Here is a 20,527-nt window from a genome sequence, read left to right on the forward strand (position 1 = left end):
GTTATATCCCTGCAACCCTACTGTGCTTTAGTTAATCTATGGCCTAACGTTAGCTTTTTACTTCTGGCGATTGCATTCGCGCTTCACAAATCATAAAGTGGTGTTAATTTGTGAAGATTATTTTGCTGAACAAAACATGTCATAACGTTTTGTTTGCCACAGAGCTTATTTTCTGCAGTAATCCAAAATCCAAAAGAAAAATCCCATCAGCTTTTTGACGAGAGAAGCAGGACGAAGCCAACCTCTACGTCAGCCATCAAAAACACACTTCATCCTCGCCGCACTGTCTGACGTCCTAACACATTGTTGGGTTTAGTCTTTTCATGGGATTTGTTGACCATAACAAAAATATAGAATATTGCCAAGCAGCCCTCAAACACTTTCATTATATTACAGTATTATCTTATCTTATTATTAATATCACACGTTTAAGAGTTTTTGGTATTCAGCCCGTCAGGAGGAAACTCACACTTAAGGCAACAATTATGAAAAAACCTTTTATTTTACAAAACAAGATGAAGGCCGGAGATTTCTTGCTCGGCCTCGTTAACGAAAAAAAAAACCTGTCAGATTTACAAAAACCAAAAGAATCTGGAAACACAACGGAAATCCAGGGACCGACCCCCCTCCCACTCAGTGTCTCTGTGTCCAGTGATCAAACTACTTCTTGGCGTAGGTGATCTTCATGGCGCAGGTCGCTGTGATTCTGAAGCCCTGCAGTGCGTCTTTAGCAACGCCCGCCTGCGTGTCGCTTTCAAACTCCACAAAGGCGATGTCGTGTTTCCCCGGGACGAGCCGCACCTCTTTGAATCCAGGAAACCTGATCAAGAAGAAAAACAACTGTCAACACGAACACACACACGGTCTCTGTGAAGAATGTAAACACAAAGTCCTGACAGTGAACTCACTGGTTGAACAGCATGGAGAGCATCATCTCATTGGTCTCTTCAGGCAGGTTGTTGAGGAACAGGATGTAGTTTGGTGGGTTGTCTGGCACCTGAGAAGACAGCAGAGATCCTGATCAATAACCAGTTAAAGGCACAGACACCCAGTACAACCGCTGAACCCAGCATGATCAGGCCATGATCGGATTGGTTCTCTCCCAGTCTGGGTCAGCTGGTGTTAACAGTCTGCAGATAAAATCATACAGTGTGTGACATGTAAAGTCGTTCTGATGAAGATTTAGTACCATGTTTGATATCTGTGACTAACTTTGGCGAAAGCATGCACAGATAACTTTGTCTGGATGGACGAGGTGCAGTTGCTACAGTAACAGATCTACACTTCACTTCAAATCAACAGGGTGAGCAGCACAAACAGAGCTCGGCATTGTTGTTGTGACGGTCGGCGTGCCTAGTGACTGGAACCGTAATGCGCATGTGCGAGAAGTCTCCATTTTCAGAGGAACTGCATATTGCAAGTTTACATGACAACAGAGATGCTGCTGTTTCCATCAAGTTACACTCTGGAACCTGTTTTCAAAATGTTGCGTTTTCAGGCACCCAAAACGCCGCTGTCGTGTAAAAGATCGGCCAAAACGCAACTAAAGTTTACCGTTTTCAGTTGAAATAGTTGTCGTATAAACGGGACCTTAGAGTCACCAATTAACCTGCATGTCTTTGGACTGTGGGAGGAAGATGGAGCACCTGGAGGAAACCCACGCTGACACAGGGAGAACATGCAGACTTCAAACAGAAGGGCTCCCCCAGCCTGGGTTCGAACGCCCCACTCTAGACTCGAACCAGGAACCCTCTTGCTGTGCTGCTCCACTGTGTTTAAACACTGCAAGCTGCTGGTTTCATCCATGTTTTTTTTTTTTTTTTTTTTTGGTACAAGGGGATAAGATGAACTGGCAGGATTTGCGGGTCGTGTACCTCCAGAGCTCCAGTGGTTACTGACCATTGGTTCAGTGTGTTGGTTCATCAGTCTTAAGGTGCGGACACACCAAACTGACATCCAAGAACTAGCGGAAGTTGAGTAGACAACTTCAGAGCTTCAGCCTTTGACGTACGCTGGCTTCAGATCAACCTCATCTGAGTCGGTGTGTGAGGACCGGAGGTGTACACACTCAGGGTGAAATTTTGTAATGTTGGCTAAATGCACAAAATAATGTTATGATATATATCAAGCCTAAGTTTTCACATCTGGAAGACTTTTTGAGTGAGGTCCTTATACAGTATTTTTATGAGTGATAGGTGTAAAAATAATGTTGGAAGAAAAGATGTTATGTTGAACAAAAATGCATTCACTTGCTGGTTTGGTGTCAACTAGTCCAAAAATGTTCAGCTATACTTTAACAATATTAAAACATGAACAAAACAAAAACAAGCTGATTATAGTGTGCTCCTGTCAACAGTCTCACCTGTACTGCAGCGGAGTGCACAGGTGCTGCTGAAGCCTGCAACAAAGACAAACAACATCAATGAACAACATGAACACCAAAAATCACTGTGACATTATCTGTCTGCTTTTATTATAACAGAGCGATGTGCTTTCACAACATTTACCAAGAACACGGGAGAAGTATCACACCTCTCAACTTCCTAGAATTTATAAGACTCACAAATAAAGACTTAAATAGCTGCTTTTGGATTGACCTCCTGAAATGGATCTCAAAACCCACTTTAACACTGACTGTACCCTCTGCCTCTGCTTATAACACAGGCATTAAACAAACAGAATTAAAAACTGTGGGTATAGAAGTCATCCTAACTGTTGTATAAAGTATTCAGAGTATGTTTTAGATGGATTAATGGGTCCTTATAGTTTATTAATCACCAACCAGAAGCACATGTCTCATGAAGTGCAGCAGTGACGTTAGGGAGACGTTATAGTTCTTCTCATCAACAAGTTATTATAGAGCAGCATCAGTCCACAGCTCTGCCTCCTCCTCCAACCAATATCCTGTTGGAAACCTTATTAGAGGTACAGAGAGTGTTTGCTAACAAAGGACGGATCTGTTCTCTCATGTACGCTTCCATCTAATGTCTCCTGATTTATTCTGCAGAGAGGTGACTGATCCCAACCAGGCCGACTCCAACCTGCTGCCTCCCTCCTCTGCGTCTACTTACCGACACATTAACAATCACACGCCAATAAAAATGCCAAAAATGATTTTTAAAAACTGGTTTTCTTCAATTTTTTTCCTCATGTTTCCCTGTTTTTTTTATTACAGCCATCAGTCTTACTGTTAAGTGACAGTAATGTGTAAAGTTTAGAGGTCCAAATGTCATCACTGCTCAGCTGAGGAGGAAGCAGTGTCGTCTTGTGGGCGGAGGGCTGGTGGAGATTTTAAATCTGATTTTAAGTAGCTGTGAGACAATGTTGGTTCATCTCATTTTAAAGTTTTAACTACCTGAGAGTGTACGAGACATGACTCTCTATCTGAGCAAACTGGAATTCAGCGCCATTAATTAAGCTTCATTTTGATGATAAACACATGTTTATTAACATTTTCAGACATATAAAATTTCATATTTGCAGTGGAAGAAGTGCTCAGATCTTTTACTAAAGTAAAATTAACGATGTGTATATTAGCATCGACATATACTTACAGCACCAAAAGTAAAAGTATTCATGAAGAATGACCCATTTCAGAATCATTTCATATATATATATATATATATATATGTATATGTGTGTGTGTGTGTGTGTGTGTGTGTGTGTGTGTGTGTATATATATATCTCATGTTATTGGATTATACTGTTGATGCATTAATGTCTTCATCACTTTAATGCTGCAACTGCTAAAAGTGGAGCTCATTTTCATGACTTTATATACTGCTGGGTAGTTTAATCTGTAACACCACATCAAAATGTATTTTTTGTTGTATTTTGCATTAATAATCTGCATCTGAAAAGTCGCTAAAATTACCAGATAAATGTAGTGAAGTAAAAAGTACAATGTTTGTCTCTTTAGTGTGGTGAAGTGCAAGAATAAAGCTGCATAAAAATACTTCACAATTGTACTGTAAAAGTAAAATACTTGACTTACTTTCCACCTCTGCATATTTGTAAGATTATGGAATAATATCTTATACTGAATATTTATTCTCAAACATAGAGGGATACAAAAAAAGAGATACAGATAGAAAGGTTTTGCTGCAATTTGCTGCAGCCACAGTGGCTGGTCGATTCCAAAACTTGATCCAGTGATGTAATTGTTCGTGGGAAAAAGGGACCAGATCTCACCAAGTATCCCTAGTAATTACTGGGATCTTGCTTTCTCATATTCAAACCTGCTGTGAGGAGAAAACTGCCTAATCTGTTTAACTGTTATTAAACTTTTACAGTTTCATTAAGTACTGACATGAACAGAAACTAATGGCTGCCTGGAAGGGAGGAAAAATGGATTCTAAGATCTTGCTTTGAAAAATGATCAAGAGTGTGTGCTCTGTACACGAACTGAGAGAATTAATATATGCAGAACAGTTAGTTCCGACTGAGTAATCTGATTGGACAAGAGTGCTGATATACAGTATATATGTATGTATATATGCATACATCACTCTGCTTTACAGGTGTTCTGAACTGTTAATTATGTTAATGATTAGTTAGCCAACATTAGGAGTCGTCATGACAAACTTTGCACCACAAAATTAACATATCACCACAAATAACATTTGTTAAACAATGAATGGTCAGAAAAGGACGAAAGGACAAAGAGGAGCCTGAATACTTCACTGAAAATCTCCAGGTATGCTCATATGACATCAGAAGACGAGGCAACGTACTGGTTGAACTGCTAACTCATCAGCATCACACGTGTTCCTTCAAAGTGACCGTCAACAGACTGATTTCACTGGTCGCAACATAAATAAATGGATAATAGCTGCCACCCTGTACTCCAGTAAATAGGACGAACCTTAGCTACGACGTAGCAACACTTTGACACAACTATTAGCCAGACAGCTAACATTATGCTAGCAAGATTCAAAGTCAATAACACTGCATACAGTTGACACACACCAGTTCAAATTTGACGGTATGTTTAACTGTCCTCTCATTTTCATAGTCTTCATCGCCATGATGTCAATTATCTGACCGAACTGAGAGAGGAGCGCGTAGAGCGAACACTTCATCTCTGAAAGCAAACTATCAGCCATGTCACTGCCCCAAAAATCAGCATCAAGACTTTCATGAATAAACGACACGCCATGTGTAAGGTCACAGTCGGCTGCAGCCTGAAGTAGAGAGTTGAACAGTGAGTGGAATTTGAGATGATTGTGTAAGTTCGGAGGTGCAGTGTCGTACCTGCAGGGTGTGTTAGAGAGACACTGAAGGACTGACGTTACTCTCAGTGTTGTAAATCAACTGTAAACAGGTTACAGATACTGATTTTAAACTGACATCCTGCAGCCAATCAGAATCAAGAATTCACCCAGACCATGGTATAACTTTTATTAAGCTAAACTTGATGTTGCTGACAGACGCGTCACTCACCGCTGCTGGCTTCTTCATTAGGCTAACTGCCGGCTGCTCCTGAGCTTTCTTCTTCTTATCTTTCTTTTTCTCCTTGTCACCGTACGTGCCTTTCACCTTGGCAATGACCTCAGAGTCGGTCTTTGCGTACTGTATCCTCTGAAAAACAACAGTACACAAGTCAATTAAAGCCCAGCCTTGTTAAGAGAAGAGAAAGAAATAATGACATCTTATTCATTTCAGCAGCTGCAAGAAGCAATTAACTTTCTTGTGGCGTTTTGTGAAGGTGAGAGCGAGTGTCGACAACATGAGAGAGCTGCGGTGCAGCCAGCATGCCAATAAAAGTAAACTGCCAATCAGACTAGTGTCTAGTTGATGGGTGTGACAAAAGGGAAAACACAGGATCATTATTCCTACCATGGGCTTGTTGTAGAAAGGAAAGCCCTGCAGTTGCCTCAGTGCGTTGGTGGCGGCAGCGAGCTCTTTGAAGACAACAAAAGCCTGTCCTCTCATCTTCATGGTCTTCATCGCCACGATGTCAATTATCTGACCGAACTGAGAGAAGAGCGCGTAGAGCGAACGCTTCATCTCTGAAAGATGAAGACAAGAAGCAGCGTTTATCAAACCTCTGAGGTGATGATCACATGAGTAAACTTTTAGACTTGAGTGATGCAGCTCTGGCGATGTCAGCCTGTCTGTCCGGAGTCAAACCTCTTAAAACAACATTTAGAGCCTGTATAAAAAAATCAAAAAGGTATTAACATGTGTTTAGGTGATCCGAACACAAGTGGACGTCTGAGACACACTGCTGTTCACACCTGAGTCTGTAGAGTCACAGTAAATACATCCACACTCACTAGCTGCTCACTAGTGTCAGTAGAGCTGGAGATATCACAGGATATTTGGTTTGTTTTTTTTCACATCCCAATTCCAATCTCCAAATATTCTTCTAAAATAAACACTTGCATTATTATGCTATTACATTATGGGTACATCAATGGCATAAAATGATCTTTTATCCCAATTATTTCTGGAACAATGTGCTGCCCACCAAAAGCAGTTATTGTGACAGGCATAAGTATGAGTGCTAACCATTTGGCCTGAAACTGAGGTGAATCTTTTGTTTTAGTCTTTAACATTTATCAGATCTGAACCCAACTGAAGTGACGAGTTGAACAGTGTTCTCCACCACTGTCATTAAAACACAAAATAAGGGAATGTTTTTTGAAAGGATGGTGTTCATCCATGTAGAAAATCTGTAACAAGGATTCATCACCCATCTGTACAGTTATTACAGGGCTGCCTGCACCTAGTGAATTGTTATTACTCTTTCATATATATATTTGTTAAGGCCAAAGTGACATCTCCATGTTATGTTTTGTCCGAACCAAACGGTCCAAAACCCAAACATGCTCAATTCACAACAATATAAGACAGTGAAAAGCAAAATATCCTCGAATAACACAGGCTGGAACCAGAGGATATTTGTCATTAGGGTTGCAGCGATATAACGGTTTCAAGTTATACCGTGATATTAGAATCAATGGTTATCGCACCATGTACATTTGCTTATCTACGATATAAGAAAATCTCAACTTTATTTTATTTATTTTAGAAAAGGGAGACTTTTTACACATACTTCTCTTAAATATGGTTTCAGGTTTCAAACAAAGTAGCAAACTGTTATTTAACCAAAAATAACTCCTCTGTTTTAAGTTCTTTAAAGGTCATTCTGACACATAATGATAATTATTCTGTAATATCGTTACCATACCATGTACATTTGCTTATCTATTATACTGGGGGAAAAATGCAACTGGACGGAGAATCTCCCTTTCATTTCAATTAAGGTAAGATAAAGATAAATCTTTATTATCATTGTACAGTCACACTTGCGTACCACAACACAACGAAATTGGGATACTGTCCACTTTGGTGCAAAAGCGCCCTGAATCTCCTGCCAGAGGGCAGCAGCTCAAACACCCGTGTCCTGGGTGCAGCAGTCTCTCAGGATGCTACGTGCCCTCTTGAGACAATTCAATTATTATTTAAGGGTAAAATTTGTACACATACTTCCACTAAATAATGGTTTTAGGTTCCAGTTGCACTAATAAAATGTTTGTTCAAGTAAAAAATAACACTTCTGTTTTCATTTCTTAAAGGGTCTTTGGCTGGTAATTATATAAAGTGTGAAATATCATGGTTACCATGAAAATCTCATACAGTTGCAACCCTAAACATAACAGAGGCTGGAACCAGAGACTATCTGTCATTTAGTTTTATTTCCTCAACACAATGTCTGATCAAATAATTTGCCATCATGAACACTTACCTTCTTTCTTGACTTTATCATTTATATTGTTGATGTAAATTGTGTGGTTTGGCCGGATATCCATGGTGGTGTCTGATCAAACAACAAGAAACCATGTGAAAATCTTCCTTTTGTTGAAATCATTTGTTCATGTTTAGCTACCTGTTAACACTAAGTAAGTTTGAAACGTGTCCACAAAGTCCGACTTGACCTTATATTAACGCACAAACAACAGAGACGCTGTTAGCTGCTACTATCTGTGGATCTTTTTTATCTGTAAATTTGACTTTTTTACGTTTCAGTAAGGTTAAATGCTCAGAAGTTCATATTAGCATACGTTAGCTTAACGTCGGCTACATTCATGCATTACGTTAGCCTAGCAGCAGTTAGCTAGCGGTCTATGTTACTGTAACTGTGTTTTTAAGCGGTGTAACACAATCGTCTATGATATGAACATAATCCATAAGCATTTCTCACCTGTCCCAGCGATGTGGTGAAACTACAGACAGATAAATATAAAGAGAAAGCTACAAAATACTAAACTTGCCTCCTCTCCACACCGCTCATCTACAACAGGAAACACAAGCTGCTGGCGCCGCTGACACCGGCTGCTGCTTTAACCTGTACCGCCACCAGCAGGTCAGGAGGAGAACTACAGGCTGAACTTCACATGTTTGTATTCAGGTGTTCTGATCAAATATTACCATTGTGCAGTGATAGAGGAAGCACTCAGATCCTTTATCTAAGTAAAACTACTAATATCACACTGCCAACATACTTTATCAGAAGTAAAAGTCCTGCATTGGAAATGTCCCTTCAGTCAAAGGATGTAAGTATATTCAGTACAATGTAACCTACACTGTAAACCCCAATTTACTGTTGACCCATAATTCACTCAACTTAAAGGTTTTGAGTACACCACACACAAAATAAATTGCCTGACAGGAATTTGATGTCAATTTAACACAACTTCTTTCTTCGTTGTTGTGTGAGCATGTGATTTTACATTATATGAACATAGAAGCATTGCGTATACACATTTTGTAATATTTTTTCCTCTTCGTTGAATTACATAAATGTATTGTGGCAGATTGAGGTTTATTAATTGCTCGAGAGGGCCATGTGGATGAATGCAGGCCAGGGCAAGGACATGTTCCTGATTTCAGCTTCATTTACTACGTCAGCCTAAATGCACACGTGGGACGTCACTAACTGTGTATACAGCTTAACTCATGATGCAACATGTCATCTACTACTACATTACCTGTGATTCATTACAACCATTGTCAAACACAGAAACATTAATCACTGTGTAATGGGTAACATTAGTGAGTTTTCTTTGGCTTATGGCCACAAACACATTGTCTCACAGCATGCTGGGAAACATTAAGTGCATAGTGATAGTGTTGTTTATTGGCCTTAAACTGTCAATGTTAATGTCAGCTTTCTTTATATAGCACATTTAAAACAGCCAACGGCCAACCAAAGTGCTTTACAGTTAAAGTAAGCAAAAACAACAACAGACAAAAAAACATTTATACAGTGAAATATAACAAAGATAAAAGACCCAGTAGAGGTGACTGTACAACTGCAAAAGCCAAGGTGAACAAGTGAGTCTTAAGCAGTGATTTAAAAGTGGAGAGGCTATTCGCAGTCCACATAGTCAACAGTAATGCGTTCCACAGAGTGGGAGCCGCGACTGCAAAGGCTCGATCTCCTCTAGTTTGTAAGAGTGATCGAGGAACATCCAAGACCATCTGATTCGCTGATCTGAGGGCTCTGGAGGGCTGATGCAACTTAATAAGGTAAGATAGGTATTCCGGAGCCAGCCCATTCAGAGACTTAAAAACAAATAAAAGAATCTTAAAATCAATCCTGTATCTAATCGGAAGCCACTGAAGTGAAGAGAGCACCGGAGTTATATGCTTGCGTTACTTTGTCCCAGTTAGGAGACAAGCTGCTGCATTTTGAACAAGCTGCAGGCGGTTAAGCTCTGACTGCTCAATGCCGACGTACAGGGAGTTGCAATAATCTAACCGAGAGGTAATAAAAGCATGGATAACTTCTTTGAGGTCTTTCTGGCTTAGCTAAGGTTTAACTTTGGCTAGAAGCCTCAGCTGAAAAAAGCTAGATTTGACCACTGAGTTGACCTGTTTGTCTAGCTTAAAAGCACCATCAATAATCACACCAGGATTCCTAGCGTGGGATCCCATGTAAGCTGCCAGTGGGCCCAGGGAGCTGGCAAGGACCTGAACCAGATCAGGGCGACCGAACAGGACAACCTCAACCTCTGTTTTGTTTTCATTCAATTTTAAGAAGTTTAAGTCCATCCATGTTTTAATGTCACTCACACAGGTTAGCACGGCCTGAAGGGAATCTTTGGAAGGAATCTTTAACGGCAAATACACCTGCACGTCATCAGCAAAGCAGTGAAAGGGAATACCATGCTTCCTAAATATCGACCCCAGGGGTAGCATATAAAGGGAGAACAATAGAGGGCCCAGGACTGACCCCTGGGGGACCCCACAGGTCAGAGGGGCCACTGAGGGGGGAAAACTGCCCCATAAGAACAGAAAAGGATCTGTCAGAGTAGAGGTACGATTTAAACCAATGAGCCAGAGCCCAAAGTGACACCCTCACAGTTTTTCTTTTGTGCAACCAACAGTCCAAATCTCAACATTATTACTAATACATTACAATAATTAACATAATTAAAGGGAAAAGCAGCAAATCTTGTGAAGCTGGAATCATGAAATGTTTTACATGGTAAAAATACCTCAACTAACTGAAGCTGTCAGATAAATTTAGTCAAGCATAAAGTATAAAGTAGCACAAAAAGAAAAACTCAAGTGAAGTGCCAGTACCTCAAATTTGCACAGTACTTGACTAAATGTACCTGGTTACACTTCACCACACTAATGGGTACCCTTAAAATGAAGAAAACATGGTGCAGTGCAATATAGGCTACCTTACATGCCAGTAACCTTTCTGTTTGCTGATGTCCCACAGCATGCAGCACGTCCTGTGTTGTTTTCACCCCTGCACCTCAGACAGCCTGAATCCGCCACCTGATATTCACATTGAACAAGATGCCTTGAACTATTGAATCTATGTCATTTTTGCTTTCATTTTTTTAATTCATTTTTCTGTCAATCCAAAGACTGACTGTAAGCTGTACATTTTTACTGCTCAACCATTGCCCCATGTAATCAACTTTTCCCCCATTATAATAACGATAGGGCTGCCATGTGCAACATATGACAGTGTCAATTAATCCTACAATCCTATCTTAATTATCATGTCATATTTTTAGTTATCAATATTGGAAATCTTTTAATAATGTACCTGTTGTAATGACATCTAAACCCAAACAACTGTACAAGAACTTTGCTTTAATAAAATACAATCTAAAATATACATACATGTTTTTTGATTCATGAAAGGGAAATATCTGATCACAGTGATGAACTTTTGATGCTTAACACTTTTTATTACTCTGTGCTTCAGACACACTGTGTTTGCTACACAAACAATATTAAGGTTCAATATACAGATAATGACAAACACCCAGTCTACTCACTTTTTATATGTTATTTTACCATTTATCTTCTCTGACCAACAAACAAAATGTTAAGAAACAGAGAAAAACACTGGAACCAATGTTTTGAGTTTAATCAAATTATTTTTGTGATAAACAGTATTTTTTTTAAATTATTTTAACTCACTTGATTCATACATTCATTAACTCATCATTCCACTGCTCTAATAAATATTTACACTGATCAGTGTTTATCATTGATTCTTTTGTATGTTTTTTTAATTTAAAATTAAACGGACATGGTTTTATCAATGATTAGTCGATTTACAGAAAATCTGTTGGTTTATTATTTCAAGCAAAAAATAAAAAATAAAACCCCTTGTTTTAGCTTCCTAAATGTGAATATTTGCAGGTTTTCTTAATCTTTTATTAACGTAAATTAAATCTTTAGCTAATCTTTGGGTTTTGGATCAAACAATTTCTAGATAATTAAAAAAAGCAAAACAAATATACAAACATATATTCTGCACATATTCACTTTGCACAAAGTAACTTCAAACATTTTTTCTGGGTTTTATAATTATTTTTCTCCAAACATCAGCAGTGCGGTTTGTCTGCTCTTGGCTTCCGTACAGATGTAATGTTTTCATCAGCTGATGCCTCCCCGTTACTTTGCTTCTTTTTGTCATGTGAAAGCTAACAGGCTAACAGGCTACTAACAGTGACCATGGATGTGAGCCGGTTCGCACCGGGACGGCGACGCGGTGTCACCGGACAACGATAACATCTGTCCCCTGAAACGACCCTCTGTCCTGCTCACTATCTGTCTGCCGTGTGCAGTCCGTGTGCAGTCGGCCGGTTATCTTTGCGACTTTTGCCCCCTTTATCCCGCGGTGGCTCATGCTAGCTGGTTAGCCGGCTAGCTAATTAGCTACCGTTAAGTTATAAAGCGGCGTCGCTCGCTTTGCGGCTAACGTTAACTGACGAGGCGGACTGGACGGACATGTGCAATGGCATCGGTTCGGGTGGCTGTCCGGGTCAGGCCCATGAACAGACGGTGAGTCACAGACAGTTACACGGCTGTTAAACGTCAGAAATGATGTTTAAGCGGGTATAATGTCCGAGTGTCGTTGTTTTGTAATGCTAACTGAGGTTAGTTAGCCGCTGGTGGAGTGGGTGCTTAAATCTCACGAATGGACTCAATGATAACATTTGTCACGATGTTGATTAAGTCTCTATTACAGTGAAATAATGTCATATTAAGTGTTACTGGCCTCAGGCCCTGGGCTTTCAGTTCAGTCAGGTGTGTGCGTGTGTGTGTGAGTGAGAGCGAGAGCGAGAGTGCAGGTGGTTTTGTGGTTTTCATGGGTTGTCTGCAGAAACAGCAGGTGTTCATTTAGTGATTTAAACAGAGGCTGACAACATATTCTCACCCGTTTGTCCCTGAGAGGCAGAGCAGGTGCAGCTGGTTGAGATCACAGCAGTGGAGGAAGAAGTATTCAGATTCGTTATTAGCACTAATACCAATACTAATAACTTTATTTATATGGCACCTTTCAAAACAACTGTTACAAAGCGCTTCACACATAAAACATTTAAAAGAAGCAACAATCAACAAGCAAAACAACAATTATCAAGCAAAATCACAATCAGGAGTCAACAATCTAAACAACGGCCATGCGATAAAAGTAAGTTTTGAGGGCTGATGTAAAAGTAAGAAGTGAATTTTCATGTCAGAGTTCCTCAGGTAAGCTGTTCCAAAGGGTTGGAGCTCCCACAGCAAAAGCCCTGTCACCCCTGGTCTTTAGCTTTGAGTGAGAGATAACTAACAGGGCCTTGTCAGAGGACCGCAAGCTACGAGCTGGTGAATAATGTATTAAAAGCTCAGCCAGGTAGCTTGGTGCCAAACCATGCACGGCCTTAAAAGTCAAGAGTAAGATTTTAAAATCAATTCTAAAACGTACAGGTAACCAATGAAGGGAAGCTAAAATAGGTGCGATGTGATCATGTTTTCATGCTCTAGTTAAAAGTCTGGCTGCAGCATTTTGGACACCCTGAAGCCGTTGAATCAAGTTTTGTCCCAGGCAAGTAAACACAGCATTACAATAGTCCAGACGAGACGTTATAAAAGCGTGAATAACTTTTTGAAGATCATTAAAAGAAATAAAAGATCTGATTCTAGAGATGTTTCGCAAATTAAAAAAGCACGACTGGGTTAGTCTTTTAACATGGGGCTCCAGAGTGAGGTTCTGATCCAGAATAACACCAAGGCTCTTAACAGTGGGAACGACGCGTTGGGCTAAAGAGCCAAGAGCAGGCAGAACTTGGCTGTGAGAGTGCTCAGGGCTCATAATAAGGACCTCTGTTTTAGAAGTGTTAAGCTGGAGAAAATTCACTGCCATCCAGTCCTTAACCGCAGCTAAGCAATTATGCAGGGCAGATAATTTAGCTGATTCTGATGGTTTGCAGGACAAGTACAGCTGAGTGTCATCAGCGTAACAAAAATGAAATATCACACTGTCTAATAATGTGGCCCAAGGGAAGCAGATACAGAGAGAATAAAATTGGACCTAGAATGGATCCCTGTGGCACTCCAAACATAGACCAGGCTTGAGATGATGTGAAACCACTGACAGACACAGAACATTTTCTGTCTGAAAAATATGAAGTGCAGTTCCGGAGATACCAACCAGTTCTCAATCTTTCAGTAATGATGCTATGGTCCACTGTGTCAAACGCCGCACTAAGATCAAGTAGAACCAGAATTGAGGATTCACCAGCGTCTGCCTTCATCAACAAAATGTACTTATAGTAGGGGAGACGGGGGTCAATTGTTACAGGTCAAGTTGTACCAATTAGAAGCGAGACAGAACCATGAAACACTGCGTGTGCTCTATGGTAAGGAAACTTTATTTTTATCCATGGGCAGGTTTGCAGTGTAAGTGCTCATTTATGCTAAACGTTAGCCTGGACTGTGACTTGTTTTTCGTTTGGGTGTTTGTTTGACCCTCCCTGACCCTACAAATATTTTTCCTGGTGCCTCCCTGAGTGACGGGGAAAAATGCATGACCCTCCCTCTGCCATAAATTAGTTATTAGATTTTAAAAGCTTACCCTTTTATGCTTGAATGTTAAAGGTTGAAGACAAAATCCTGGAGTTGAAAATGCCTTGGTTTTTCACTGTTGTCGTTTGCGAAAACAGTTTACTTTTGACAATAATTTAAATGAGACACGCCACAGATTATGTGAAACAACGAGGGGAATATGAGCTGGACATTGAAGTAGCTGAGGACATGTGGCTGAATGCCTGGCAAACACAGCCCAGCCCCACTAACTCCTGCGCCTGGAGAGACTTCTGCTGGAAAAACCTGATTTGTCTTTTCATCACGCCCAAACACAAGGCTAAACAAACTGGCACCCAGCTATGCTGTGGGAGGGAATGTGGAGAAATCATAGTTGACCATGCCCATATTTTTTTTTCTCCTTCTGTTCAGACGTTCTGGAAGGAAGTAGCAACAATCATTTCAAAAACTTTTAGGGTTAGAACAACATTCACATCCCTTATCATGGGGACGGACTAAGTAAAGATGATACCTGTCTACTGAAGATCCTGCTGGCAGCAACTTAAAAGGCCATTACAATATACTGGCTCCAGAAAAAGGACCCACTGTTTGTAGAACAGGGCATGCTTCATAAGAGCACATAAAACATGTTACAGGGACAACAGTACATAAAACATAAAAACAAAGCACACTTTAGACTGTAGTAAACTTTAAGTGTGCTGTTTTTTTTCATCTGCTATGAAAGTTAATTTAATCTTTAAGTTAATCTTTGTGTTTGTTTGACTGTGTTTTACTATTTTGTCACAATTTATAGACCAAGCCATTTATTAGTTATTGAAAAATCGACAAGACTTTTAATTAAGAATGCAGATAGTTTTTGGACAAGTCTCCGCTGATGTTTAACACATTTCCTGAACAGTCTCATGTCTGTTATAAAACAGGCTTATAGTGATAGCACACAGTGTTACGTAAGATGTTGTTCAGTTGTTGTCGCTCCGAGATAACAGACACCTTCACGTCACATTAAGCAGAGCTGAAGCTGATTTAAGTTACAGAAGTGTGAGGTTCAAAGACTTTTAATCTGACAGCACATGAGGTGCTCCTGTTTCTGCTCTGACTGAAACATAAAGGATGTTGTTGAGCGTGAGAACAAACCAGGGTGGAGACAGAACATTATACACGACTGAGCAAACATGTCGCCCTGCTGATACAATTAAAGTTCAGTCATGTGAATTTTATTGATCTCAGCCAGGTGTATCTGGAATCATAAGACAATCACGACATCACAAGTTAAACAGCAGAGTCTCGTTCAGACTGTAAGAGGTATGTTTTCAGTTCTAGATTGGAGGCAGGAGATTCTAGTATATATCATCACGCATATACATCACAGTTCATTCACTTTGCAATTACTGTACACGTCTACCACAAATATGTTTACTTTAATGTATGTTATATTTTATCCTTACATTTTAACTTTTGCACAGTTGTATGATTTTGTCTTTATACATATTTAAAGGCTACGTAAAGTTTTGTTCAACCTGGACCCTGTTTTCACATGTTTTTGTGTCTAAGTGACTAATAGGAACAACAATTTTGAAATTGGTTCAGTATTAAGTGACAGCACTGCAGCCAGCAGCAGCAAAACAAACTGCAATGCAACCACTTGCTGCATTTGTGCACCGTCAATGTACGTTCACTAAAAGTGTTTGTTTTTTGTCACTGAGGCTCAAATTGTTATTCTAACTGAAAATATTATGGGAAGGATCCCTGATACGCAATGTCTTTACAGCTACATAAACATTATTGATGTTTCACAGGGAGAAGGATTTGACTGCAAAATGCATCATCAAGATGGAGGGGACCAAAACCACCATCACAAACCTGAAGGTACGTTTTTCCCCCAAAAGAATGAGACAGTGTTCAGGCTGATAAAGATTCAAACACGTTGTAAGTGAAGCTTTGTCTTTTATATTTTGTGTTTCCCAAAGATCCCTGATGGCATCGCAGGTGATTCCACGAGGGATCGAACCAAAACCTTTACGTACGACTTCTCCTACGACTCCACAGACTGTAAGAACTCCACCTTTGTCTCCCAGGAAAAGGTAAATAAGAGTCAAAGGGTTTGTCTCTGTTTCCATTTCTGTCCTTTTTAAAAAACTACTTAAAGACACGTTTAGGCACAAATCAGCTGACAGCATTCAGGTTGTTGAGATTTAGGAGGTGCTCGCGTTGGTTCCCCTGTGAGCGGCGGTTATCCAGAACATCCTTTTCCAGACCTACAGAAACCATAATCCAAAAAAAACAAACAAGGCACAAAAGCAGCACATAGCGTAGCAACTTTACACTTCTCTACAACAGTGTAAGCATGATGGGAACTTTATCCCAACTGGAAATTAGAAATAGAAAAATGGAAGCGTTTTGAATTCCCTGTAAATTTTAATCATTATATTACTTTTGCCTCACAAGCATGGTTCTTCTGATCCTGGAACACTGATGCTCTGCTCCATCCATCTACTTATATACACAGGGTTCCTAAGCAGCATGGAAAAGTATGGAATTTCATTCATTCATTTTTCCATAACCGCTTATCCTGTTGAGTCACAGGAGAGCTGGAGCCTATCCCAGCTGACACTGGGTGAGAGGCAGGGTTCACCCTGGACAGGTCACCAGACTATCACAGGGCTGACACATAGAGACAGACAACCATTCACACTCACATTCACACCTACGGACAATTTAGAGTCACCAATTAACCTGCATGTCTTTGGACTGTGGGAGGAGGCTGGAGCACCTGGAGGAAACCCACGCTGACACAGGGAGAACATGCAAACTCCACACAGAGGGGCTCCCCCACCCTGGGTTCGAACCAGGAACCCTCTAGCTGTGAGGTGCTAACCCCTGCACCACTGTGCTGCCAAGTATGAAATTTGATTTATGTCATTTTCAGGCCTGGATAAGTATTGAAAAGAGAGTGTTTGTGTTTCCAGACCCCTTTCTGTTTTCTAAAATATGAAATTCAGACACAAGCAGAGTGTTTTTCATGGCGTTTGGAGCAGGCAGCCAGCGCAGCCAAAATGTTTACCAACAACAAATCAAGGCGAGAAGTATGGCGTGCGACTGAACACACATTCCTAATGGAGCTGTCTCAATGCCTGCACGCCACAGCCACATTAGTTAAAAGAAAATGCGGCAATACCTTTGAATTGCATTTATTTATATCTTCACTGATAACCTAATATTAAGCTTGTCTTTATTATTTATGAATTATGCAGCGATGTAGTTGTCAGAAAAGTTAACAGACTTTCTTTCCTGCATGAGGAAACCTTCATGAATGCATTCATCATGAATTCAGTGGACACAGTGAATAAACAAGGCTGTGCTCACTGTGAAATTAAATTATTTCACCATTTTCAACTCATTTTTGGTTCTTATTTATTTGCAAAAGGACTCCCGCACACTGTCTAACTTGCAGTATATTATTTATTTGCGACGTTTCGGTACTAGACATTCATCAAGCAGGTTTGCCTGGTGAAGGTCTAGTACCGAAACGACGCAAATAAATTATATATTGCAAGTTAGACAGTGTGCGGGAGTCCTTTTGCAACTTTTTGGTCTTCTCTCTCCAACATACCTGTCTTGTTTAATAGATGTGTGAAGTGTTTCCTTGGTTCTTATTTATAAAAGAGTCTAAAAAATATGATGGGGGTGGAGGAACTCTGTATGCAGATATCTGAGTTGTGCTGTCAGCATGTGTTTTAAAGTCTCCGATGTTATTCTTGAGATAAGATATGTCCTGCCAAGATAAGACCTGTAATGATTGTAATAAAGCTGTGTGTAAAAGTGAGCATCAGAGTTTCAAATGATTCACCTGGCTCATTTTCCAATCCTGCTTTGCAAATCTCCTCTTGTTCTTTTGTTGGATGATTATCGGTAACAAAGGTTTAGATTAGGGGTCAGAGGTCGGAGGATTGATTGAACTCGCTTTCGGTCAAAGCAGCTTGTTACTGATGGACTCTGTGTGTTTACTGAGGACTCTAACATGTCCTAAGCTCTGATAGATCATGTTACAGCTCTGCAACATCAATACTGAGTCATGTGAGTCTCAAACCTGGAGTGACATGTTTTGCAATCTCAGGCACCAGTAAACATGTCGACAGAAGCCTTACAGAGGTCTCAGCAGAAATCAAAACTTTTTTTTCTTGTTTTATTTGCAGGTTTTTAAAGATCTGGGTTTGGATGTGCTGAAGGCGGCGTTTGAGGGCTACAACGCCTGCGTCTTCGCCTACGGGCAGACCGGCTCTGGAAAGTCCTACACCATGATGGGAAATCCTGTGAGACAAAACTCTGGACATATTAAACACTCACATTCACAGACTCTCTTATCCAGAAAGACTTAAACACAGAGATAAGATTCACACAGTGCAAAATATTGATCTGTCTGCTCAGCTGTAATGAAGTCATTACTGAACGACTCCAGACCAGTTTGACAGATCAGTGTGGACAGCAGGGCGGCAACTAATGATCATATTCAATATCAGTTAATCTATTGATTATTTTTCTCAATTAATCGTTAAAGGCAGAACAGGCAGGATTTTTCCTTTGCAGTTGGTAAACACAACATTCAAAGTTGGCCCCTCCTCCCTGTGCTTATGATCTGGCACCTGGTCGCTACGTCCTATTAGAGTCCTGCCCACACACTTTAAGCGCTGTTACTGGCGGGGGGTTACACAGTGCTGCCCAAAGGTTGACGCCCAGGAACATTTAGAACAAAGCAAAATTAGAAGATGAAGGCAGAGGGCAGGTTTTCTGCAGATACAGACACTGCTCACATTTGTGGGCTGTAAGTGATGTTGAGAGGGACTACTTTGTGTGAGTCTGTACATTGGCTTTTAGGAAACTTTTGCACATTGGGGCACCCACTAGCTTACCTGGTAGAGCAGGCGTCCCATGTACAAAGGCTGCGTCCTTGCTGCAGCTGCCGTGGGCTCGATTCCAACCCACGGCCCTCTGCTTCACGTCATCCCTCCTCCCTCTGGCCCCCCCGCGCTATATCTGTCCTATCAAACGAAGGCACAAAGCCCCAAAAAATATCTTAAAAAAGAAGAAAATTCTTGCATAGTGTATCTTTTAAATGTTTAAAGTATTTTGATGTTACTTAGTTAAAGGATAAAGCTGCAATTATTGTATATTTTTCTTACTCTCAACAAATGACATTAGATATAACCCATTCTCGGAACCCCCCCTCTGGGGGCAGACCCCCGATTTTTTGGCATTCCGGTTTGATTTGGGCGGAGGAGGCGAATTTCCGTTTCCGACTTCCGTTTATATATAAGTAAATATGCTGAACCATTGCGATGGATTCAGAGTTTGCAGTGACGGCAATTATGTTCCGCATCGGACCGTTTAACCTGGCAACAACTGCAGCCGGCTCAAACGTGATTGGTCAATATCACGCGGACTACAAACAGCCTACAACCGGAAACCAGGGCTCTTCCGCTCTTCTTCCGGAGGCAAGATCTCTGGGGTTTGCCTACAGACTCTACATTCACTGAATGTAGAGTCTGTATATAGAGACTAGATATAACCAAACCAACAAACATTACTCCTTCTCTTAATACTGTCTGACTTCCTGTCTGTGGAAGCTCCAAGCCCACTGGTTCTTAATGAAGACGTCAATCTTAAAACACACATTTATAATTTCATCTGTAATTTCCTGAAACAGCTGCTCACTGTAGTTTTTAATCAAACAAACAGGAGGAAATAGTGCATTTGCTGGGGACTATTTTTAGGGTCGGATTAATCCACATTTGGCTCTGTAATGAGTATTTGTGGCAGCAGGATGGTGTTTGTGAGTTAAAATAAACTACAGAGAGTGTGTGTTCATGTTGATGAAGGAACATGTCAGCCAGTGACACAGTGTGTCTCACTGATGTATGTTCAACAACAATGGAGCTCTGTGTCGCAGAGGAAGAGGATGTATCAGGCCGAATCGTCTGATTCAAATAGATTTTCATGTAAAAGACCCAATATTGATTCATATAATCAGAGATCGATCTTTTGATATGCACTGTGATGTTGTAACCCTGTTAATCCTGCTGGCAGTAACCAGGCTCCAGTGCTAAAGTATTAACGACCATCGTGTTGAGGAGCTCCAGTGTTACCGGTTCTTTCATCTGTAACTGTTGGCTTACTTTTT

General features: G+C 40.5%; 2 protein-coding genes across 11 annotated transcripts in view; one reads left to right on the forward strand and one right to left on the reverse strand.

Moving 5' to 3' along the window:
• Positions 1-483: 483 nt before the first annotated feature.
• Positions 484-8,344, reverse strand: snrpb2 (small nuclear ribonucleoprotein polypeptide B2). 2 transcript variants are annotated; one of them, XM_050043817.1, is made up of 7 exons: positions 8,210-8,344; positions 7,754-7,825; positions 5,839-6,011; positions 5,443-5,580; positions 2,363-2,398; positions 909-997; positions 484-820 (listed from the first exon to the last, which is right to left on the reverse strand). In XM_050043817.1, the coding sequence occupies exons 2-7, from the start codon at positions 7,815-7,817 to the stop codon at positions 661-663; spliced, it is 660 nt and encodes a 219-aa protein (XP_049899774.1). In that variant the 5' UTR covers positions 7,818-7,825; positions 8,210-8,344; the 3' UTR covers positions 484-660. The 2 variants fall into 2 exon arrangements, with proteins under 2 accessions (XP_049899774.1, XP_049899775.1); XM_050043818.1 differs by having other exon boundaries at positions 8,280-8,342.
• A 3,590-nt stretch (positions 8,345-11,934) lies between these two features.
• Positions 11,935-20,527, forward strand: part of kif16ba (kinesin family member 16Ba) — a 291,583-nt gene continuing 282,990 nt past the window's right edge. For 5 of the 9 annotated variants that reach the window (XR_007569898.1, XM_050043679.1, XM_050043680.1 and 2 more), the window contains exons 1-4: positions 11,936-12,327; positions 16,149-16,218; positions 16,320-16,433; positions 18,546-18,662. Coding sequence is in view for 8 of the 9 variants with exons in the window: in XM_050043679.1 (XP_049899636.1) it covers positions 12,281-12,327; positions 16,149-16,218; positions 16,320-16,433; positions 18,546-18,662 (348 nt within the window). In the remaining variant the exon portion in view is untranslated. Of the gene's footprint in view, positions 12,328-16,148; positions 16,219-16,319; positions 16,434-18,545; positions 18,663-20,527 lie in introns of all 9 variants that reach the window. The other 4 variants (XM_050043674.1, XM_050043676.1, XM_050043682.1 and 1 more) reach the window with 2 other exon arrangements.

The sequence above is a fragment of the Epinephelus moara genome, chromosome 5, assembly GCF_006386435.1.
Source record: "Epinephelus moara isolate mb chromosome 5, YSFRI_EMoa_1.0, whole genome shotgun sequence".
NCBI lineage: Eukaryota > Metazoa > Chordata > Actinopteri > Perciformes > Serranidae > Epinephelus > Epinephelus moara.

Coding starts and splice junctions, on each gene's coding strand:
- snrpb2 (XM_050043817.1), bottom strand. CDS start 7,817: ATGGATATCCGGCCAAACCACACAATTTACATCAACAATATAAATGAT. Junction 5,581..5,838: donor CTTTCTACAACAAGCCCATG/GTAGGAATAATG, acceptor GTTGTTTTTCAG/AGGATACAGTACGCAAAGAC. Junction 821..908: donor CTCTCCATGCTGTTCAACCA/GTGAGTTCACTG, acceptor CTTCTTGATCAG/GTTTCCTGGATTCAAAGAGG.